The sequence below is a fragment of the Peromyscus californicus genome, unplaced genomic scaffold (genome assembly GCF_007827085.1).
Source record: "Peromyscus californicus insignis strain IS unplaced genomic scaffold, ASM782708v3 Scaffold_3__1_contigs__length_106647218, whole genome shotgun sequence".
NCBI classification, from domain to species: Eukaryota; Metazoa; Chordata; class Mammalia; order Rodentia; family Cricetidae; genus Peromyscus; species Peromyscus californicus.
In genome coordinates this window covers 26,446,212-26,468,738 of record NW_026294551.1, presented here as the reverse complement: position 1 = coordinate 26,468,738, position 22,527 = coordinate 26,446,212, and the positions used below count along the sequence as shown (strand labels likewise).

Sequence of the window (22,527 nt, the reverse complement as noted above, 5' to 3'; positions counted from 1 at the left end):
AAGAAAGAAAGAAAGCCATCTTTTTGACCCCCCAGTCCTTCCCAGTACCTCTGTAGCCCAGGCTCTCCTTCCTGCACAGTACCCCACCCCCTCCTGCCCTGCCCAGGACCGGCTCCTTTTCCCTCCCTTCTCTTTCGGGTCCGACATATGGAACCCATTTCACTGGTGACATTGAAGAGCCGCCGGTGCGCCCGCCTTCCGCCATGGCGCCCCCGAGGACCCCGCGCCTCTCCGTGGCCCTGTCAGTCGCCACTCCTTTTGCCCGGCGACTCGGTCAACTCTCAGGTCGGGTCCCGCACTGGCCTGGGATTCCCGCAGCCCGGGCGCGGGCCTTGCTGGGACCGCGGCCCGCCCGCCGCATCCGGAGCATCCCTAAGCAGGAGCGGGGCAGCCCGGCCCTGCAAGCGGAACAAAGCCGGGGGCGGGGGCGGGGCGCGGGCTGGCCTCTACCCCCACCCCAGCACGGCGGGGTGCTCCCCGGGCCGAGCGGCCAGGATGTGGCCGGCCCAGGCGCATCCCCAGCCGGGACCGAGGGTCCCGGGGCTGGCCGTCAGCTCCGGCTTTCCGCCGCGGCCCCGCACCCTAGTCTGAGACCGCACAGGTAAGTGAGCGGTGTTCAGTCCAGCGCCCTGCGACCGGTGGGTGTGGAGAGGGGGACGAGGATACCCCCTGTCCCCAGTCAGCATCTGAATTCGAGACAAAGATCAGAGCAACTTAGAGGAGGTGTCGTGGGACTGAGAGTGTCCAGGGCCCTACTGTGTAGGGCGGATGTAAAGGAATGTGGAGGTGTACCTGTGGGTAGACAAGATCCGACCAGGATTTAAGGAACTCTCAGGTTCAGGATGGATAGAGACTTTGGAGGGTTTTCCAGGGGGTGGGGGTGGGAGCTGTGGGTGGTGAGAGATATGTGAGGCTGGGCCTGGCTCCCACAGCCCAGCTGCCACCGTGGTCCAGCCCTTTAGCACCTAGGAGTTATTTGAAGCTGAAATTACAAGGGCTTTCGCTGAGGCTGGGTGTTAAGCTGAGAAGGTAGGAGAGGGCTTGATTTATGGCTTTCAGAGAAGCTGTGTTTACTATCTGCCTGCTCTGGAAACCAAAAACCACACAGAGAAGAGGCGGGAGAAGCCCTTTTCCTTGGAGTGGGAGGCGATGCCAGGCTGATGCATTGGGATTTATTTTCTCAGATGTGAGGAGACCCTAGGCATCACCTCTTTACAGGCAAAGGGTGTGGTGTTTCTGTGAGGCAATAAGGAGTGTGCAGACACACACTTGTGGAGATGTGTTCATGTATTGTGGGAGTGGGTCTGCACACTGGGGCATGTATATATATTTATATGCTCTGACTGCAATTTGCTTGGATATGTTACAGTTACATAGAATCAATTTGTGAGAGTGGAATAGGGAGCCAGGAGTGAGACTGGGTGTCCTCTGCTCCTGGTACTTTGGGATGGGGTAGTTTTGGATACCACTCACTGTTGCTTTAAGTTGTCCACGAGGTACTGCTTCTCCTGCCCAGTCTTTCTTTCCTCTCGAAGTCACAGGCAGCACAGCCTGCTAGTCCAGGCCTCTGGCCAAGGTTCCTCTTCCTCTCCTTATGCACTGCCTGCCCACACCCACGCTGGCTCATCTTCACTTTGAATCTCTAACTTTGTAGTGGGACACTAAGAATTGAGCAAATTTGGTTGGGTGAAGGGGTGTGGGGAGACATGGTTTAGTAAGGGAAATAGGGTGGGGGTGATTGGAGTCTGGCTCTGGGAAGGGTTGGATCCTACTATTACTGCGAACATTTTTCCAATCTCTGTTGGTGGTGGTCAAATGACCACGATCAAAAAGCAGGAACCATGTAGGATGGTGGGGGTGGGGAGAAAAACATTTTGACCCTAGATAGTTATTTCCGCAGGCCAACTAGTGGCTCTTGTGTCTCTGTCCAGACACCGGCTTTGCCTGCAAATTGTTTTGCATTAAATTTTCTCAGCCACAGAATTATCTTTCCTCGCCTCCAGCTAAACTTGCATTTTTCCACCAGACACTTGGGCCCGAACCAATGAAATCTGAGAGGAAGCGGCTGGGCCCTAAGTGGCCGTAATTTAATTGATTTTATCATAAATCATCAACTTGATGAAGAACCCGAGGTTTCAGTGAAGTAAATTGATATTAATGGGAGTTTCTTGAAATGCAAACCCACCGAATTGTTGGGGCATCTTGAGCTGAGAAGGTAGATTACATGTTTCTCAAGGGCTGGGAGCTCGACCTGGAGCTTGGTGCAGCTTGGGGCGGGTGTGGAGAGAACTGGGCTTGAAGGGGCAGCTGCCTGCAGATGGATCTCTGGGGGAACACAACAGAGAAAGGAACTTTGTTGGGATGGGAGCAAATTCTGGCTCTGAGGACAGCCCCCAACTCATTGACCATCCTGGAAATGCTGGTTGTCAGCTGAGGGGGGGGCACCATCAGGGGAAGCTGGTAGGTGTGTGGGCAGAGGTGGGGGCATGGGGTGAGAAGGCCAGGCTGGTACAATGGGCTCATTGATGCCTGGTTAAAAATTGCCAGGTTGAAGCCTTCCTCCTCTAATTATACAAATTAATTATTTACTGCTCAGATTGTTGCTTCCAAAAATAGCACTTTGGATTTGGTAACGAGGGTAGAAAACAGCCCATCCTCCACCAGAAGAGGAGCAGTGAGATGCAGTATTTCTGTGGGCTAGAGAGGACCAAGACCGGGGTGTGTGCTCAGTGGTAGGAGAATAAACATGTAAATCCCAAGAGGAAGTATTTTGCATCTGATAACAATGGCGCTGGTACATTTATTGTCTGAACTCAGTTTATTATTGCTTATTGTTACTCATATTTACATATTTACACGACACAGAGAATTACTAATGTTCAGCCTGAAAGAGAACTTTGGAGATCATTTAGCTTAATCCTCCTCCTCCATATAAATACCTTGGATTTAAAGAGGAGCACACTGAGGCCCAAGGAGTGCTCTGTGTCAAGTCACACAGCCAAGCTTTGATGGCTAAAGTCTGAGTCTCCTCGTGCTCAAGACTGTGTGGCAAACATAACTCAAGATCAATTTATTTTCCACTCTGGGCCTCACTTTCCCTATCTGCTACCATGGCAGAGTTGGACTGGACACCCCAAGTCCAGTCTGCTCTTGGGTACCCCTCTGTACCTCCATCCTTTATGGGATACCACTTAGGAGCAATTTCGTGTATGTCCTGGAGTTCTATGGGCATCTGACTATAGAAGTTACTGCAGGGTGTGTTTGCAAAATTCTGAGTTTGTCTTTGCTTGTACCTCTGGAAAATAAGTCCTCTGGATTGTCTTTTCAAGGAATCCCTGTTCTCAACAGAAGGGAAGGCCAGGTCAAGAGCAGTGGCAATAGAAGGCTAGGTAGTTGGATTGAGCTAGGATTGGCATAGAGTCGAAGGCCGATGGGCAGACGGATGTTAGCTTCACCAAACAAGACTCTTTTTGTGTCAGATGCTAAGCCGAGGCTGGAGTTGTCCAGAATTCAGTGTTTTGGAGTTCTGAGGTTCCTTCTCTCACCCTAGCCCAGGACCTGAATTATCATAGGTTTACAGTTTAGAGTCTGTGAAAACAGGTGCAGCTTCCCCACAGATTCACCCCTGACCCCTGGACACTTAGACCTTCTGTATCTGGGAGAGGCTTCTGCAGTTGGCCCCAGCACCATGCTGACTCTCCTTCCAGGGTGACTAGGACAGAGGCCAGCAAGGGAAAGCTCCCTACTTGGTTTGGCTCTGTTTTCCTTCTCTTCTTCCAACTGCAGAGACATACAGCTTGAAGGCAGCGGCTTCTCGGATGCACAGCTGTGTGAAGGGCAATTTCCTGTGGGATCCAGGCTATGAGGAGGGTGCAAGGGTTGAAGAGAGTTCTGGGGTGCCCAGGGAAGTATGGCTTGGGATATCAACTCTGAGGCAGGAAATGGAGAGAGCTAGACAACAAATTTCATCTTTAGAAATCCTAGGCACTGGTCAGATAACCCACTCCTCCAAACCTATTTTAAGAGAGAAAGTCACACACACACACACACACACACACACACACACACACACACACACACACACACACATATATGTGACTGCCAGATCCACACTCTGGCCTGTCCCATTCTGACTTTGGCATTTTATATTTGGAGGCCTTCCACTGATTGGCCATTAATCCAGTGAGTTATTGTCTGCTAAACAGAGGTCACTGGGAGAGAGACATCCAATCTGTCAGGAGAGACCCTGCCTGCCAGTCCCACGAAGTGGACTGAGCCCTTCGGCCAGTCTTGCTACCATCTCCCCCCTTCCCTTCCCCTTCCCTCCCCCCTTCCCTCCCCTAGCTGTTCAGGATTCACAAGTCTCTCCCCCCTCTCCCCTCTGCCTCTCCACCCTGCCTACCTTTGTCTCCACACTGGGTAGGGGTGGGGTTTGCCAGGGCTGAGCTTCTAAATGTCCCTGAGTCAGAAACAGATCTTTCATTACCAAAGAGCCTGCTTGCTGCTGATGTCACCCCAGGATTGTGGGCCCATCATTATTAGGTTCAGGGGGCTTCCACAGGCACCCAGGAGACCTCATAGGTCCTTGAAGTCTTTCTGCCTCTTTCTTTCTGCCTTACCCCTCTTCTCCTGAGGCGGGGGGGTGGGGTGGCACAGCCTGGATTTTCTTTCCTTCTCTCCTTGGGACGGGCCTTCTCTCCTCCTTCCTGGAGTTATCAGCTGCGTCTACACCCGCCTTGGGGAACACGCTCAGATCCTCTCCTTCCTTTGTTCCTTCCCACTCAAGCATTTTTAGAGAGCCAGGGACAAGGGACTAGTCTACAAAGCCATCTTCATTAACGATACCCTCCTTTTACAAACCTTTAAGCTTTAAAGTCTTTATTAATAGTTGAGGAGATGGAGATGTGCATGAACTTTACAGTACTCGGGTGACTGCCACCAAGTTGGACGGCCACACTAGAAAAGAGCGTGGGACAGGGAACCCAGATAAGGGTGAGCAAAGAGTAAATTTCTAAACACCAGCCACATCTCCAGCAGGTCTAGAGGGCCTGAGAAGTTTTCTTCTGTTTAAGCTGAGATCGGGACCCTGGGTCACCAGAAGACTGAGAACAGAAATCGGTTTTAAAGGAGCCAGCCCTATTTGCCCTTACTGAGATAATTTTTGTTTACTCTTGGATGGATTTTTTTTGGGGGGATGGGTAGGGATAATTGCACTGAGGTTCACAAGGGTGGGCAGCCAGTAACTGACCACTCAAAGGTTGCTTACAGTGAGTGCTCCTGCTCACCCATTCCTGAGTACCTAGGAGAAGTCGGGGAAGAGAGGGCTAGAGCTCTCACTCTGTCTCTGCAGAGAGAGAAAGGATGTCTGCGAAGGGGGATGCTTTCCTTCGGTTTTTTGTTTGTTTGTTTTTTACACTTACTATTAATTTTTGCCTTTATTAGTTCATATTAGCTGTCTGTCTCTTAATTTTTTCACTTTTCCTCTTTCCTCTTTCTCTCCCCCTCTCCTGACAAAGTTACGAAGTTCTCTGACTCCAGAAGAAAACTGGTCTGTCTCTAACTACCCCTAAATCAGGCCGGCTATCCTACCTGTCTTCTGTCAGACCTCAGAGACTACTCTCAGACCCTTCTGAGGTCCTCAAGCTCTTTACCCTCCCTTTGTTTCTTAAACTTGAAAAGACTCCTAATCTTTCTGACCAAAACAAGCCGCTGCTGGCATGGTTCTCCTCTGTACCCTGCCATCTCCCAGCTTCATGGGGCAGCTCCCTGTGGCCCAGAAAAAAAAGGCAAGCTAGAAACCAAAGGAGGCTCTAATTGTCTCCCGAGTATTTCAAATGGGTGCCGTTTTCAAGAATTGATCAGGAAACCTTAGATGCAGCCCCTAGCCCACTTGGGGGTGCATATCCTCTGGAACTTTCTCCCAGCTCTGTTCCTGGATCCCCAGTCCCTCCTTTTGCCCCCATCCCTGATGCCTCTCTTGACCCACAAGGGAGGAAGAAGGCTTGGGCAGAGAGGGTCTTTTGCTCACTCTGGAGCACTTTCCCAGAGCAGCTCCCCTCTCGGGGCTGCAGTGGCTAGGTCACACTTAGGCTCTTTGGTTATTCCTTCAGAAAGAGTTTGTGCAGTCTGGAAGATGACCAGATACTCTTCTCAGTTTCATAATAACCATCCCTAGCCAGTGGTGGGAACTTTTAGAGGAGCTGGAGAGTCTGAAGTACATTTTAAAAAACTTTTTATTTTAGGGAACTAGAGAAAAGAGTTGGTTGTCTAAGTTCCCTGAAACCTCTGGAAGCACCCTTGGCCTGAGCTGCTGACCGACCCATGAGGCCTAAAATTCTTTGGCATCTTACCCTTTAGATCTCTTACCAGAGTTGTTGGGTATCAAAACAGTTCCTCAGGAGGCTGCTGGCTTGAGCCCCCCACTTCAACATTTTTTTTTCTTGAGACTATTAATAAAACAGCAAATTGGCTCCCACCTTCTCTACTTAACCCAACTCCCATCTACGCCCAGCCACCAAGTCTCTAAGGAACTACCAGCTCTGGGCAGACAGTAGGATCCCAGGTATCACCCCTAGGGTTCTTCTGCATGTGACTCCTGTTGCTGAAGGCCACAGGTTCCTTCTGTGTTAACAGGCCCCAGAAAACCAATCGCTGCAGCCAATTTGAAGTGATTTGATGGGCTTAGAAATAGTGGGGGGGGGGGGACCTGGAAGCCAGGAGCCATCCCCTTTTCACTCCTAAAGAACAGCTTTTGAGTGGGGAAGCGGTAAGAGAACTATTACGAGAACCAGACCAACCATGCTCCCCTGGAAGGGGACAATAGCGGGAGATGTCTCACCTTTGTTCCCCCAGGGCCCATCGCCTTTCCTGGTGCATCCAGATGGCAAGAACCGAGTGTCCCAATCAGGAAATCGGCACAGGGTCCTGGCTGGATGTGTCTACCCGAAGTTAAGAGAACCAGTTTCCAAGCTGTCTGTCCACGTAGAAAAGAGACACCAGCAGCCTCCTGGGCCAGCCCCTAAGTCCCGAGTCAGCAGTTAGGCAGCCTGCAACCCCTCGGCTTGAAGAAATGGCCTGTGCTCTTTTTTTTTTTTTTTTTGTCTTTCGCCTCCACGGCCAGTGGCTCTCTCCCCACCCCCTGCCCCAAATTTGCAGACACCTACATTCCTGGCTCCCGTCTTCCTCCTACAAGCCTCCTCCTTGCCTTTGCCTGCCCTGCTCAAACACACCCTAAGAAAACTTTGAGCTTTTGGAGCCCTTTTCACTTGTGCCAAGAGTCGTAAATCTTGCCACGCAGAGCGGAGTCGTAGTAGAGAAACAAGCAGGTTTGCCCTGAGTAGTCATCTTCATCATCATCATCATCTTCTTCTTCCATTCTGTCTGCCAGTGCATTTAAAAGGAAGCTCTTCTGGAGTTCTTCTCAGGAGTACGAATGTCCTTCTCACCTCCTAGCCCCTTCTGCCTGTTCCGAGCTGAGAATCTTAACAGAAATTACTCAGTGAAGTTCTCAGAGCCCTTCTCCTGACCGGCTGTCTGGAGCTCAAGCTAAACCACAGGGTCTTTCCTTTTGTCAGCCTCCCATCAACCCTACTCCCCCTGCAAGATGTTCTGGGTTTTTTAATCATCACTCACCGCTAGTTGTCTGTTCTAAAAAAAAAAAAAAAAGAAAGAAAGAAAGAAAGAAAAAAAAAACCACCCAAGGGGGGGGGTGGGGTTGTGAAAAAAAGTCTGGCCTTGCCCCCTCCCCCATTAGAGACTGGGCATGGAGATTTAGGGAGTTGGGGTGGAGAGGATGTAGAGGAGAGAAGGATGAGGGACTGAGAGATTCAGCAAGAGGGCCTGAGAGTAAGCCAGCAGACTCCTTAAAAAAAAAAAAAAATAAAGTCCCTGTGTGCCTACCATGAATGAGCACAGGAGGGGCACCCAGCGCCCCTGGCCCAGCCAGGCCAGCCTCTGACTAGGTCTCCAGAGGCCACTTCTCGGATTAGCATAATGGTCCAGTAGTGAGGCCTGAGTGGGGCGGGTGTGTGTGTGTGGGGGGGGCAATCTGTGGACTCCAGCTTTCTCTGCGTTTTGTTCTCTTCCTCTCCCATCTCAGTGCAAAAATTTTTTACCTGTTTTTAAAACAAAACAAGACAAGACCACCCTCTACTTTCTTTGCTTCGCACTCTTATTTGGGGGAGGGGTACCCGCCCCCCCCCCCCCCCCCAGCGCTCATCACCACAATCACCTTCTTTCCTTATCAGGCATCTATGCTTGCTAAAGGGGGAGAGGTGGGGGGGGGTGAGCTTGTGTGTGTGTGTGTGTGTGTCTGTGTGTGTGTGTCTGTGTGTGTGTGTGTCTGTGTGGTTTTTTTCCCTGTGCAAAAGCAGAGGCCATTGTTACGGAGAGTAGGGCGTACCAGTCTTATAGGGCAACTACACTGTGGCGGCTTGGCCGAGCTGAAGCCCGGAGCTGGATTCTCGGCGAGCCGAGCCTCCCAGCACCTTTTGGTCTGCTATTTTTTCCCCGGCTCCCCTACCCCTCCCTCCTGCGCACCCCCGCTCCAAAGCCGAGTGAATTGAAGCGGACGCCGCGCGGCTCCTCTGGCCGGTCTGCCCCTCGGGCTCCCCAGCCGGGGTGGCTTTGGGGAGGGGGGGCGACGCAGCTTTAAACAGTGGTCTTTTTTTCCTTTGCCTTCAAGGAGGGGAGATTTCTCGCCTGCCGCTCGCGCTGAGGCTCGATGTGAATATATATTATGTCTGCCTGTTCTCCCCTCGTCGGTGGCTAAGGTAAGCCGGACTGAAATAGGCTATCAGTTTGTGAATGGCGGAGAGTATGTCTCAATGATTTATGGCCCATATGACTCCAATCTCGGTTCAAGAAGAGTTCACAAGCTTTAAGCTTCCTTCCACGCAGCGACTGACTCTCTCTCTCTCTCTCTCTCTCTCTCTCTCTCTCTCTCTCTCTCTCTCTCTCTCTCCTCTCTCCCCCTCCCTCCCTCCCTCTCTCCCTCCCTTTCTCTCTCTCTCTCTCTCTCTCTCTCTCTCTCTCTCTCTCTCTCTTCCCCCTTCTTTCCTTTTCCGCTCTCTTCTTTTCCAGTAGCCAAGTCTAGGGCTGAATCCCCTCTCCCCCGTTTGCTAAGAAGAGCCAAACCTTTTTCTTTCCCTTTCTTATTCTTTTATTTTTCTTCCTTTCATTATTTTTTTTTTAAGTCCTGGAAGGTGGCCTATCTTCTCTCTTGGGGTTTCTCCGGCTATTGTTACCCTTCCTGGCTCTCCCAGGAGTGTGCCTGGAAAGGTGGGGTTCTGGAGGGGGGCTTGCCTCCCTTCTCTGGCGAGACCCTGAGGGGAAGCCGGGAACCACTGTCTCCCTCCCACCCTTCCGAAGAGCCATATGGAGCCTGAATTTTTCCAACATGGAGGCAAGGGAAATAGACATGTTTGGCTGGGTAGAGCCGTTCCCCACCCCCTCTTCTGGATCCCAGCTCTCAGATCCCCGCGGCACCGTCCCTTCCCTTACTGTCCCGTTAGGCAGGCCTCTGCGCCTTCCAGCCTGGAACCTTGTTGGGCAAAGTCCCCGAGCAGAGTTGCTAAGGCGCCTTTTAATTCGGTTACCTCCAGCGCCAAACTTGCCGCCGCGGGGCTCGGCCCGGGCCCGGCCCGGTGTGCTTGGAACCTGCCGCAGCTAACCAGTTCGGCGTCCCGATCGGTTTCTCCTCGCTTCCTTGAGCCTGAGCAGGAGGCTGGTAGCTTCTCTCCAGCCACCGAGGCAGCAGCGGCCAGACAGCCGGCCAGCAGCCGCAGCTGGAGGCTCTCCGATCCACAAACCTTCCTGGCCCTGTCTCTGTCTCACCGCCAGCGGAGTCTCCATTCTTTCCTATCACGTCTCTGGCTCCTTCGCTTCCCACACTCGCCTGGCCTCTGTCCTGCGATGGTTTGGGGCTTATTGCTGGGGGAGCGACAGAAATTTCAGCCCCAGGCGTCTAGTCAAATTACTAGGTTTTTATTTATTACTATTATTATTACCACCACCATCATCATTATTGCTGTAACAATCATTTAGACTAAATAAAGCCAGGGCCCAGCCAGCTAACCCCCTCCAACGTCTTTATTTCATTCTCTTTTCTATCTATTAATAACAAACTCAACTGATGCCGGTTAATTAATTCTCCCTTTCAGCCAGGGCTGCTCCGAAGCTAATTTTGGTTAAATCATCAGAGGCTAATGGTAATAATAATAAAAGGATTGGGTCAGCCTGGTCAATTGAACTCCAGTACTCCCTGGAAGGAAGGACCTGCTGCTTAGCAGACCCATGTGTATTAACAGAAACAAAAATTTCTCGGAATCCAATCGGCACTCAGAGCTACATCAGCTCCCATTTAAGTATAAATCTTGCCATTAGGAGCAGCGTTTGTGTGAGAGGGACACACTCCACCGGCATCCCTTTCATTTTATTTTTACTAAGTTAAGTTTTCTTTGGAGTTGACCAGCTGGGCTGAAATGATATTTTAAGTTCTTCCAAAAGCACATGACACAGAAAGGATCAGTCTGGAGGTTTTAGGGCTGTACCCACCCACGGAGGGCTGGAGAAGACACAGGAGCGATACAGTCAGAAATCTGGGAAGGAATACAAAATCCCCTGACACGGTCAAGCTTTATTTTTCTGGTGCACTTTTGAAAGGCTGTATTAAAATAGTGAGCATCATCTTATTTATTTATTTATTTATTCATTTATTTTTGCTGTTGGGAACAGCCCCCCTTCCAAACCCAGAGAAGAATATGCTCAAATTGTTTTATGAGTCTTTTTCGTCCTGAATAATTTTCCCCCACCTCAGCAGAAAAATTCCAGCAGTTGTGCCATCTTCTCTTTTTCTTTTTACTTTTTTCCTGAGAAAGAAAAGAACACAGTCTATTATGGAAAGGATGAGGGAGCCTCAAGCCAAATGGTCGTAGCACCAACCGGTCCTGCCTGGGAAATCAAAACAATCACGCTCCATTTGGAGGCTCCACAGGGGTGCTGGCTGCTAGGTCCAGGCTTGCCCGAGCCAAGACTGGAGGTGATGGTACCTGCAGATGGGACATAGATGGATGAAGCTTGGTTCCACTGGCTCTGGGGGTTAAAAATCTTCAGGAGTTTTCTACCTTAGGCTGTTATGATCTTCCTGGAGGGAAGGGTCCCCGATGAACTTGCTTTTCAGTCTGGCTTGGGTCCAAGATCTGCAAGTTCCTTCCAGGCTAGACTTTGCTTAGGTGGAAGGTTCTGGAGAGAGGAGAGAGAGGAGGCAGAGGCCTCTACACTGGGACGAGGGCCTCCAAGATGCTCTTATTTTGGAGTCTAATAGTGCCCCCTCCCTGGAATTGCCCTTTCCCAGAGTTGGGGGGGAGGTAAGTAGAAATTATAGGAAAGGTCAGGGGCTGGTGTACGAGAAGGAGGGAAGGAAGCCATGGTCCACGAAGCAATGGTATCCTATTTCCAAGCATTCCCCAAAGGAGTACAATCCTTTAAAAAAAAATCGAAATGAAAATCGGGTGTTTTGTTTTATTTTGTTTTTCCTTTAAAATTAAAGTTGAAGCAAGAAGCATCCATGTCAGGTCAGATGCTTGGTCCCAGCGTCTGCTGCAGAAAGCCTGGCGAGGAGAGAAGAAAAAAATCCCTATTGATGTCAGTTCCCTTTTTAGTTCCTAAGATGGATTCGAGGCCCAGTCCTCTTCTCCCCGTGTGTCTCTTCTCTCGCCCCGCAGGTCAGCCGCTTGGAACAGACCCGGGAGGAGGGGGGCAGAAAGGGGAGGGGGGTCCGGCGTGTCACGTGACCCCCAGGGGTGCCAATGTCCGGTCGTGAGGGTATCAGGCCCTTGCAAGTTGCCACCCACTGCCCGGGCCTCGCCCAGCGATGCAGAAAGCCACCTACTACGACAACACCGCAGCTGCGCTCTTCGGAGGCTACTCCTCGTATCCTGGCAGCAATGGTTTCGGCTACGACGGGCCTCCCCAGCCCCCCTTTCAGGCCGCTACGCACCTGGAGGGTGACTACCAGCGCTCAGCGTGTTCCCTGCAGTCCCTGGGCAATGCCGCCCCACATGCCAAGAGCAAGGAGCTCAACGGCAGCTGCATGAGGCCTGGCCTGGCCCCAGAGCCCCTGCCCGCCCCGCCGGGCTCACCCCCACCCAGCGCCGCACCTACCAGTACCACTAGCAACAGCAATAACGGGAGCGGGCCCAGCAAAAGCGGCCCCCCCAAGTGCGGTCCCGGCTCCAACTCTACCCTCACCAAACAGATATTCCCCTGGATGAAAGAGTCGAGGCAAACGTCCAAGCTGAAAAACAGCTCCCCCGGCACAGGTACCAGCTCTCTGCCTTCACCGTCAGCTTTTGTCCAGTCCAGGAATGTCACTGTTATTCTAGCATTCGACCCCTAGGCGCCCACAAGGCGCCTGGGAACAATATTAGGTGGCTGCCGCTTCTCCCTCCCCCCCCCCCGCCCCCCGCGCCCCATACCTCTTACCACCTGATGACCTCTGACCCTGCCAACACCCAGTCCCTCCAGCCATCCTCCGCCTGGGTTTCCAAGAATTTCCAGGAGGTGGGACGGTTGGCCTCAGAGCCCTTCCCAAGGCCGCATCGCCTGGAGGGCACAGAGTCATCGAGGATAGATTATTATTAAGTATGATTATTGTGGGTATTAATCACCATCGCTCAGGAGGCCTGGGGTCCTGGCCTTCAGCCACCGCAGTCTCTAGTGACACACTTCCAGGCCCTGCCCACCCGTGTCCAGTTCCCCCAAGGTGTTCTCAGTCACCCATCCTGTAAAAAGGACGGACAGAATGAGAAGATCATCTCAGACTTGGGTTTGGATATATGGGGAGGGGTGCGCGCACACGCAAAAATCTAACCCTAAATAAATGGCCACGCAGCTCTGTCTGTGTGACATGATCAAATTTTCATAAGCTGGGGCAGTGAGAGGAGAACAGGTCTCTTAATAAATGCCACTATTATAGAGTGTCCGCTAATGCGACGGGAGGTGGGAGGGGGGGTGTTGGGGAGGAGGCGGGGACGCGAAGGGGAGGGTGGCGGGGGCTCCGGAGTCCAGACCTGGATTTATTAAGAAACGATGCATTCAATTTCGGCGTGTTCAGTAATTATCTTTTATTTCATTTTCTCCCCTTCCCACTCCTCCCCCTCGGGTCCAGCAGAAGGTTGTGGTGGCGGCGGCGGCGGCGGCGGCGGCGGCGGCGGCGGCAGCGGCGGCGGTAGCAGCGGCGGGGGCGGCGGCGGCGGCGGGGGAGGGGACAAGAGCCCCCCGGGGTCGGCGGCGTCCAAGCGGGCACGGACGGCGTACACAAGCGCGCAGCTGGTGGAGCTGGAGAAAGAGTTCCACTTCAACCGCTACTTGTGCCGGCCGCGCCGCGTGGAGATGGCCAATCTGCTGAACCTCAGCGAGCGCCAGATCAAGATCTGGTTCCAGAACCGCCGCATGAAATACAAGAAAGACCAGAAGGCCAAAGGGCTGGCCTCGTCGTCTGGGGGTCCCTCTCCGGCCGGCAGCCCCCCACAGCCCATGCAGTCCACCGCCGGCTTCATGAACGCCTTACACTCCATGACTCCCAGCTATGACAGCCCGTCCCCGCCAGCCTTCGGCAAAGGCCACCAGAATGCCTACGCGCTGCCCTCCAACTACCAGCCCCCTCTCAAGGGTTGCGGCGCCCCGCAGAAGTACCCCCCGACCCCGGCGCCCGAGTACGAGCCCCACGTCCTCCAAGCCAACGGGGGCGCCTACGGGACGCCCACCATGCAGGGCAGCCCCGTGTACGTGGGCGGGGGTGGCTATGCGGATCCGCTGCCGCCCCCTGCCGGCCCCTCCCTCTACGGCCTCAATCACCTTTCCCATCACCCCTCGGGGAACCTGGACTACAACGGGGCGCCCCCTATGGCCCCCAGCCAGCATCACGGACCCTGTGATCCTCACCCCACCTACACAGACCTCTCTCACCACGCACCACCTCAGGGTAGAATCCAAGAAGCGCCCAAATTGACACACCTGTGATGTGAGGGGCGGATGGGGGGTGGGGTGGGGGAGATCAAGGGCCAGGGAGGTGGTGGAGCTGGTGGGGGGGGGGCAGTCTGGAGGCCTGGAAGAGGTGCGTGTTGGGGTGGTTGCAGGCTTCCAGAAACAAGACAGGCCTGGGGCGCCTTCCCCTCTCCCTAGCCTGAGTCCTCCACGCCTGGTTCCATCTGCCCGCCCACACCCTTGGAAAGGAACCCACAGCAGGTTGGAGGCCACCACATCAATCCCAGGGCTCCAGCACTACCAAGTTGGGATTTCAGATTGGAGAGGGAGTCGGGTAGACGGAACCAAAATAGGCAAGCAGGGCAGAGAAGCACATTCAAAACTTATGGCTTGGCTTTCATTAACCAACCAACCAACCAACCAAGCAACCAAGCAACCAAGCAACCAACCAACCAACTCTGTGGGCAATTCCCCCAAATCTTGATTTTTTTTCCCCTGGTCCTCCCTTTCATTCTCCTTATGAAAAATAAGAAAACACATTTAAATCTAAGGGCACAAAGTGTTTCCCTTCCACACCCCTAAAGCCTCAATTTGCCCCCCAACTGTTCGGGGCTTCCTGCCATGCCCACCATTTCTAGCCCCATGATTTTCTGATCTAAGGCTGTATCTATACCCCACCCCTATTGTTGACAAGTTTCAGAGGGCTCAGGGATGGTGGGAGACCCTGAAGGTTAGAGCTGCCTATAATATAAATAGATATATTTTTTTCTTTTAGGGAAAAGTTAAGAGGCTAAGGCAGGCAAAGGTGTCAGGACTGGGAGGTTTGCCTGCTCTGCAGCCTCTCAGCTCCCACCCCATCCCACTCTCTCCTCCACGGAAAGCAACCCGCACGGAGCTCTCCACTTTCCTTTTTTCTTCTGTTACTCTCTTGACTTAATGTGAAAACAGGGTATATTTGAACAAACTGTCTGTCCTCGGCAGGGGCTGCAGCTGGGCCCGTGAACCTTGCTCCAGCCCCTGACAGGACGCTCTTGTTGCACTTGGAGTTTACATTTTAATGGATATTAAAAAAAAAAAATAACCAACTGTGAGAGATGCCTGGGCCTGCAAAAGTCCAGCTTCGCTCAAAAAGCGTGTGTTCTAGTGAACATTTTCATATATATTTATTGGTTATAGCCTGTTAAAATATTTTCTTTTTTTTGTATTATTTATCCCCCCCTACATTATGTATTTATATGAGGAACAAAAAAGGAAAAAATGTACTTTTTTAGTATTTACTTGTTATAAAGGATGTTGTGTTCCCTGTCATGTAAAACCAGCTATTTTAGTTTTTACTGTATTCTAGAAAAGAGCTGTAGATTTATGTTAAACTCGTACTTATGAGCAATTGTAATTAGTTCTAAAAGGCATGAACTCAGCTCCTAATGGTCACTGTATAGTCCTGAATTTGTAGACTTAGAGTTAATTCTCTCTTGGAACTTTCTTTGTTCTTCTGTAGTTACTTTTCCCCCGCTTAGTTAAAAGGGTTGTCTGTCAAAACAATTCTTGAATAAACTTTCTGTTATCAATTTTATCTTGTCCTGGTGGTCTGATTCAGATTGCAGAGAAAAGGCTCCAACTGCCAAGTGTCCCCTAAGAGGAGGGCATTGAAGACACTTTTCTGGCCTTTTTGTCTACTGCTCAGGCCCCTGTCTTCCTCCCCAGCGTTTCTTCCTGGTTTAAACTCGGGTTTTGACATTCTTAACAGTCTAGACCATTCTGCCGAGTGCTGCAGCTAAGGTTTAAGTAACAAGTTGGGGAAGGGACGGGAATCTTGGTCTGTCTGTTTAGTCTCTTTGCCTCCGGTTTCCCTCAGTCCTTGGCCTTCCTTCTCTCTTTGACCAGCACCTCTATGCATCCCTCTGGCCACGTCAAATCAAATCAAAATCTAGCTTATTACTGCTTCTTCCAGGCAACCTAAACTTCACGGTTCTCTTCCGGAGCTACAAGGAGGCTGTCACGTGACCCGAAGCCCAACCACCATTGGGTCTAAAATGAAAACAAAGGAAAATGATTAATCTGGGGGAAAAAAAAACAACAACAAACCCAGGCCTAGACTTCTCAGGTCAAGCCTTAGAACTGAAGTGAAATTAAATCATTTGATGAAGCCCAGGGCAAAGGCAGGGGAGGCCGGTTTGATTTCTCCTGCCCGGGAAAGGGAGAAGAAGGAAGCCAGGAAAGCTGCTGAAACCAAGCGTAAATAAAATGGTCCCCAGGCTAATGCGAGGCTCTGTTTCCACGATCCTCGGGAAAACTTCATTTCTTAGTCCTGGTTCCATAAAAGTTTTATCACAGTGGAGCGAGGGTAGAGAGGGTCTGTCAAAGATGAAATGTCACCACCACCGCATCGCGGTATCCGATGAGAGCGGAGGAGACAGGGAGGCTGAAATATGGAGCTAATTCGTTCAAACGGCAGCGATGGCTGCTTGCTGAAGAGTTACATAATTCTAATTGTAAGCGTTGCGCCCGCATTGCTTAATTAGGAGCATATATTTGGTGGTAGTGGTGATATGGGGGGTGGGGTGGGGGTGAGAATCGTTCCAGGCCCCCAGCCTTAAAGCGAGGGCTGATTTTCATTTTTATGTTGCATCCTGGCAGTCCAAGGTTAGTAATTACAGTCTTTATGCAACAATAAATAACAATAAAAAAACAACCTGAGTAATACACCCCCTCCCCACCATGTAGGATTTTTTTTTAAACTGGACTTGGCTCATCCAGGCAGCAAGCAATTTAGCATTGGGTCAGGCTATGCATTAAGAGCAGAGGAGCGTGCAAAGCTTGATTGGGATCAAATAACGCTCAAGGGTCTGTCTTTCCTTTCCTTTTCTCTTCCCTGAGTAACTTTTCCTGAATGATAGGCCTACATGAAGGGTCATGTTTGGCTCTGCGGATGGAGGGAGAGGTGGGTTGCTTATTTACCTAGCTGGAGAGGAACAGGGTAAGAGAGACTTTAGCTAGATCGACCAAAAGCAGTGCTTTGGCTTGAAGCTAGGGTTATAAACAAAAATAGAACCTACCCTTCTGTCTTCAAGACTCCAGGTACTCAGCTAAAGCTGTTAAAAAACATGGCTAAAAATCTATGCTGTAAGGTTCCTAGCGGACAGGGAGCAGGAGGGATGTCTCTGGGAAGGAGGGTTCCCTCCCCCACCCCCTTTTAACACCCAAGTTTTCTGCTGTTCACTAATCTGCCCATAAAATCTGTCATCAAGGGTTAGAGAGCTGTATTTCCTACACGGGACAGTCTGGGCCCTGATTGCCTTAGAAGAACCCTGGATACTGCAGCCAGCTGGTTTGTTAGGAAACTTGTAGAGGTGTCCAAGGGCACAGCCAGGGAGAAGGCCCCTCACAGGCCCCACTGTGCAACTTGCAGGCAGCTACTATTTGGATTCTCCCCTGCTAACCACCACCCAAATGGAATATATATTGCATATAATATATATTATATACATCCACATTTTTTTTAAAGCTGAGTTACACACCACCCTCTCTGGCCCTCTGGCCCAGTTAAGAGCAGTTCCCCAAGAGCCTGCCTCTTTCTGTCCTTGCAGCCGCCAGATCCGGGTCCCCCACCCCCACCTTCTAGTCAGACTTCTCTGCCTTTTTATTTTCTTTCCTTTTTTTTTTTTTTTCCTTTCTATAAATACTCACCACCACCCACGCGGACGTTACATTGACAGAAAGTTTCTAGTTCCAGCTCTCCGCTGACTTGCCATTTCTCTGCTAACCAGCCTTCTCCTCCAGGCTGGGCGGCAGGGAGCGAAGAGGGGGAGGGGAGGCCATAGCCGTGGGAGTTCTCCGGGGCAAACTTTCCACCCAAGTTAGCGCCTTCCCTCTGTCTCCATTTCCCATCTGTTTCCTGGCCCTCCCAGAATCACCTTTCTCTTCTGCTACCCCCTCCCTCAGGCCTTTTTAAGGGATGTGGAATTTAGGCTGTTCCCTCTGCTTTCCCAAAGAGCCAAATTCTTTGATGCAATCGGAGGGAGCTGTCAGGGGGCTAAGATTGATCGCCTCATCTCCTCTTGGTCTCTCTGACCCACTTATTTAAAAATCTTCCCCCAGATCGACTTTTCGTTTTCAGCTCTGAGGCCTAGTTTCCCACCAAATTGCTTGTGGCTCTGAGTTTTGTGTCTCCTCCCTTTAGTAAATTACAACATTGTAAAGTGGAGCCTATCATTGTCCCCTCACAATAGAATACATTATTTTCCCCCCTCTGGGGGCCATAAACCGAATATAATCCCAGTGGTGGTCTTTATTTCTTCTCCCTCCATCTTTAGGGATTTTTTTTTAAAAACCAGGGATTTAAAAAAATTGCACAAAGGCAAGTATGACAGAGAAAGTCCCTTTGTCCTGAGGGAAAGTGCCCTCCCTCATACATTAACTTTAGCTTTGAAACTTTTGTGGATGGCTACCTTGGTGCCCTGGGTATAGACACGGACACAACCTGAGGGCTATGGATGCATCTGCCATCTTAGACTTTCTTGGACCCTCCTACTGAACAGTGCTGGGGTGTCACAGAGTATGAGTATAGATGATCCCAACAGGAAGAAGGCCAGTAGACATAAAGTATTGCCTGTGAATACTGGGCAGAGGACAGAATCCAGCGCACATGGCTGGGAAGGAGACCAGTGTCCCCAAGTGCTCCTGGCACCTCGCTGCTTTGTGCCAGCTTGTGCATTGCTTAAGTTTGAACTGCTGCTTCCAGAGGCTGCTGCTGGTGGTGGTCAGAGCTCCGTCCATCAATCTCCGTTCTGATTTTTCACCTTAATACTGACCTTTCCCCAAAGAGTGGAAGCCTCTTTTTACCCCTACTTCCTCCCAAATGGGCTTTTGCTCTTTGGAGGGTGGTTGGAAGGGGGAGGGGATACTACTGATGGCCACATAAAGAAAGCATATTCGTTGACCCAATTAAAATCTTTAGACAAGAAGACCATTTCTCCCTTAAATTTGGTTGTTTCTACAGGCTCCCACCACCACACAGTCTCTGAAGGGGAGGAAGCTGTTCTTCGGGCTTTTCTGGGAGAAAAGAGCAACTGGGGAGAGTGTGGGGGCGCTGGGGTTGGAATAGGGGTACAGGAGGAAGGCTTATAGTATCCAGGTCGTGGTCCTCTGGAGTTTTTGAATCAATTAAAGCAAATAATGCCTGTGTTTTCCACCAGGCCCAGACGAGCGATTGGCGGAGACCGGTCCCGTGACCATGAATTCCCTGCAATTTCGTCGGAGTCCTGGGTTTAATAGAGAGAGTCCCCATACGCTTGTATTTATCAGCAATATACAATTATAAAGGCCTAAATTTAAAAAAAAAAAGAGAAATTTCCCTCCCCCGCGAAATCGCTTCATTGCATAAACCTGGGGGGGGCGGGAGAGGGGGGTCCCTTCCGATCCTCCCTCCTGACGCCCCCCCCAGCAGGCCCCCTCCCCCACCATTGAAAGCCATGAATTTTGAATTTGAGAGGGAGATTGGGTTTATAAACAGCCAGCCATCGCTCGCCGAGTGTCTGACTTCCTTCCCCGCTGTCTTGGAGACATTTCAAACTTCATCAATCAAGGAGTCGACATTAATTCCTCCTCCTCCTCCTCTGGAGCAAACCTTCCCCAGCCTCCAGCCCGGCGCCTCCACCCTTCAGAGACCCGGGAGCCAAAAGCAAGCCGAAGATGGGCCTGCTCTGCCGCCGCCGCCGCCGCCGCCGCCGCCACTCCCCGCCGCCCCCCCAGCCCCCGAGTTCCCTTGGATGAAAGAGAAGAAATCCGCCAAGAAACCCAGCCAAGCCGCCGCATCTCCTTCTCCAGCCGCTTCCTCGGTCCGGGCCTCCGGGGTCGGATCCCCTTCAGGTGGGTGAGCCTAGTGGGGGCGGGGTGAGGGGCAGCTGCAAGAGAAGGGGAGAAAGTGAGATGGCGGGGAGTCTGGTGGGGCTCCCCGGGGTTGATGGATTCTGGGGTTAGGGAAGCAGAGTATCCCGCTGGGGTCCAGGCCTAGCCAGAGCCAGCAGCACTACCACCACCCCTCAGCAGATTTTGGAAGCTGACTTGGGGGGTAGGGTGGTTTTTTTTTTTTTTTTTAATGTGTGAAAAGAAAATGATTCGATGGAAGGCTTTTCCCATTATCTGTGTAGAATGAAGTGTTGTGCCTGGGATTGAATCTGGAGCCAGGAAACGATGCGATTCTCCTACTTCTGGCAAGCTTAGGAGAGAAGGGGAAATTCAAAAGCTAGGAAGGAAAGGGGTGAAGATCGCTCTCTCCAGATTGAGGTGGAAAGTTCCGAACTGAGGGGTCCATTGGGAGGACTGGGGGGAGGGAGGCTCTGAGGTTCTGGGAGCGAAAAGGAATTGCTCCCCGCCCCCTACGTGGCCCGTGGGCGGCTCTGAATGCACCGACCTGACCCGGGCCAGGTCTTTCCTGCGTGGGAGAGCGCTAAAAAAAACGAAACAAAACAAAACAAAAACCCCAAAACCCAAAACCAAACCCAACCAAAACAAAAACCCCCCAAAGACACAGAGAGGGAACTGCTTTGGGGGTGGGGTGGGAGCTCGGGTAGGACTGTTGACTGTCTTTTTAGCGGATGGGGTGCTCGCGATCTCAGCTAAAGCGAGGCTGGGTTGAGATCTCTCTGATACGCAGGGTGCTTTCCTCGCAGATGGCCCGGGACTGCCGGAGAGCGGCGGCGGCGGCGGCGGCGGCTCGCGCAGGCTGCGCACGGCCTACACCAACACGCAACTGCTGGAGCTGGAGAAGGAGTTCCACTTCAACAAGTATTTGTGCCGGCCACGACGCGTGGAGATTGCCGCTTTGCTGGACCTCACCGAAAGGCAGGTCAAAGTCTGGTTCCAGAACCGACGCATGAAACACAAGCGGCAGACTCAGCATCGGGAGCCGCCGGATGGGGAGCCAGGCGGGCCGAGCGCCCCGGATGACTCGGGAGACCCAGCCGAGGAACCCGCAGTTAGCCCCGGCGGCACCTCCGCCTCTCACCGGCTGCGAGAAGCCTGCTTCCTCCCGGCCGAGGCCGCGCAGGGTCCCCGGGGTGCACCGCTACCCGCGCCTCCTGCCACTCCCCTGGAGAGTGTGGGCGCGCCGAGCCCCGGCTGCACGATGCTCAGAGCCCGAGGCCTGCAGCCAGAGCCCCTGCCCGAAGAAGACACCTGCCCTGAGCAGCCGGATTCGCCTTTCCTGCCCGACCTCAACTTCTTCGCTGCAGACTCATGTCTCCAGATGTCCGGAGGCCTTTCTCCCAGCCTGCAGGGCTCTCTGGACAGCCCCGTCCCCTTTTCCGAGGAAGAGCTGGACTTCTTCACCAGCACGCTCTGTGCCATCGACTTGCAGTTTCCCTAACCTTTTTTTTTTTTTCTTTCCTTGACCCTTTCCACCTGGTCCTCTTTGGCTGTTGGGGAAAAAAAAATATCGAGCCTTCTCCACCCCTAGTCACATTTACGTGTTTTGCTAAAATTCAGGTATTAATGAATTAGCGCTTAATCCACTCCCTCCCTTTCACTTTTTAAAAACCACACAGAAAAATTCCATTTGGTAAAACTCCTTCCAACGAAATCTCAGGAATAATTAAACTCTAATGGGGGAGGGTTTTCTTAAAAAGAACTAGAGGGACCTATTTTCCTCTTTTTTAAGTTTTAGATCGTAGATTATTTATTAAAATTGTTTAATAATAGGAAAAGGGGAAAGTATTTATTGTACATTATTTTCATAGATTAAATAAATGTCTTTATAATACGAAAACGAGTGTTTGTGTTGGGTTCCAGCTCTTTTCCCAAGACTCTATGGCCAGTTTCGCTTTTCCAGGTCCGGCTTGAGGTTGTTCTGGCGACCTAGCAGTAGCATGGTCCCATCTCCCGGGCTGGCAAAGTCCGGGTGATACAAAAGTGACCCTGCTTGGTGGCCACTGCTCTGTCCATGACACCAGGAAGAACTGGTAGTTTCGTGGAAGCTTGGTCACTTACTCGCCCGTCCGCCCACAGCCGGCCTTTGGCCCTGCTCAGATGTTTCCTGGCTCCCTGCTTGGAAATAAAGATGGGGTGGGTGGGAAAAGAGAGCATGGAGCAGGAGCGGGTGCAAGAAAATGTCTCAGGGGCCAGCCAGCTTCGAGCCTTGGAGGCGGCAGAGAGGGTTAAAGGAATTGAAGGGAGATCCCCTGGCTTGCTAGTCGGCAGGCTTCAGGTGCAGAAGCCAGGCGGGGATTCGGCAAGCTTGGGCCGAGGCCTGCGCCGGGTGCTGCTGGGCTGCAGGTCGCTTGGGACTGGAATCGGGGTTAGGAGCCTTGTCGGGAAGCCCGGAGGCTGCTTGGGAAGCATTCGGCCTACAACGAGGGAAGGTTTAGCCAGGCGAGCGGCGGGGAGAGCTGGAAGCAGGGAAGATGCTCAAAATGGCGCTGGGCCGGGCAGCTGGGAGCGCCGGGGAAGCAGCGGTGGCCGCCATGACAGCGGCTGGGGGATGCTCGGGGTCGGCTCCCGGCCCGTCCCCACCCCCACTTTCCTGAGGCCAGATCTTTCACACCG

The 22,527-nt window shown here is 52.0% G+C and overlaps 2 protein-coding genes across 2 annotated transcripts; both read left to right on the top strand.

Moving 5' to 3' along the window:
• The first annotated feature begins 11,835 nt into the window (after nucleotides 1–11,835).
• On the top strand, nucleotides 11,836–14,022 carry Hoxb3 (homeobox B3). The gene is made up of 2 exons (XM_052757537.1): nucleotides 11,836–12,320; nucleotides 13,169–14,022. The coding sequence occupies exons 1-2, from the start codon at nucleotides 11,873–11,875 to the stop codon at nucleotides 14,020–14,022; spliced, it is 1,302 nt and encodes a 433-aa protein (XP_052613497.1). The 5' UTR covers nucleotides 11,836–11,872.
• Nucleotides 14,023–19,457: 5,435 nt separating this feature from the next.
• Hoxb2 (homeobox B2) lies at nucleotides 19,458–21,666 on the top strand. Its single transcript, XM_052757464.1, has 2 exons — nucleotides 19,458–19,854; nucleotides 20,658–21,666. Exons 1-2 carry the CDS (start codon nucleotides 19,458–19,460, stop codon nucleotides 21,350–21,352), a joined length of 1,092 nt encoding a protein of 363 aa, XP_052613424.1. The 3' UTR covers nucleotides 21,353–21,666.
• Nucleotides 21,667–22,527: the final 861 nt, after the last annotated feature.

What these genes read in the sequence shown, in the direction of transcription:
- Hoxb3 (XM_052757537.1), top strand. Translation starts at nt 11,873, where the DNA reads ATGCAGAAAGCCACCTACTACGACAACACCGCAGCTGCGCTCTTCGGA. An exon ending in AAACAGCTCCCCCGGCACAG is followed by an intron (nt 12,321 to 13,168) that starts GTACCAGCTCTC and finishes CCTCGGGTCCAG; the next exon opens with CAGAAGGTTGTGGTGGCGGC.
- Hoxb2 (XM_052757464.1), top strand. Translation starts at nt 19,458, where the DNA reads ATGAATTTTGAATTTGAGAGGGAGATTGGGTTTATAAACAGCCAGCCA. An exon ending in CGGGGTCGGATCCCCTTCAG is followed by an intron (nt 19,855 to 20,657) that starts GTGGGTGAGCCT and finishes CTTTCCTCGCAG; the next exon opens with ATGGCCCGGGACTGCCGGAG.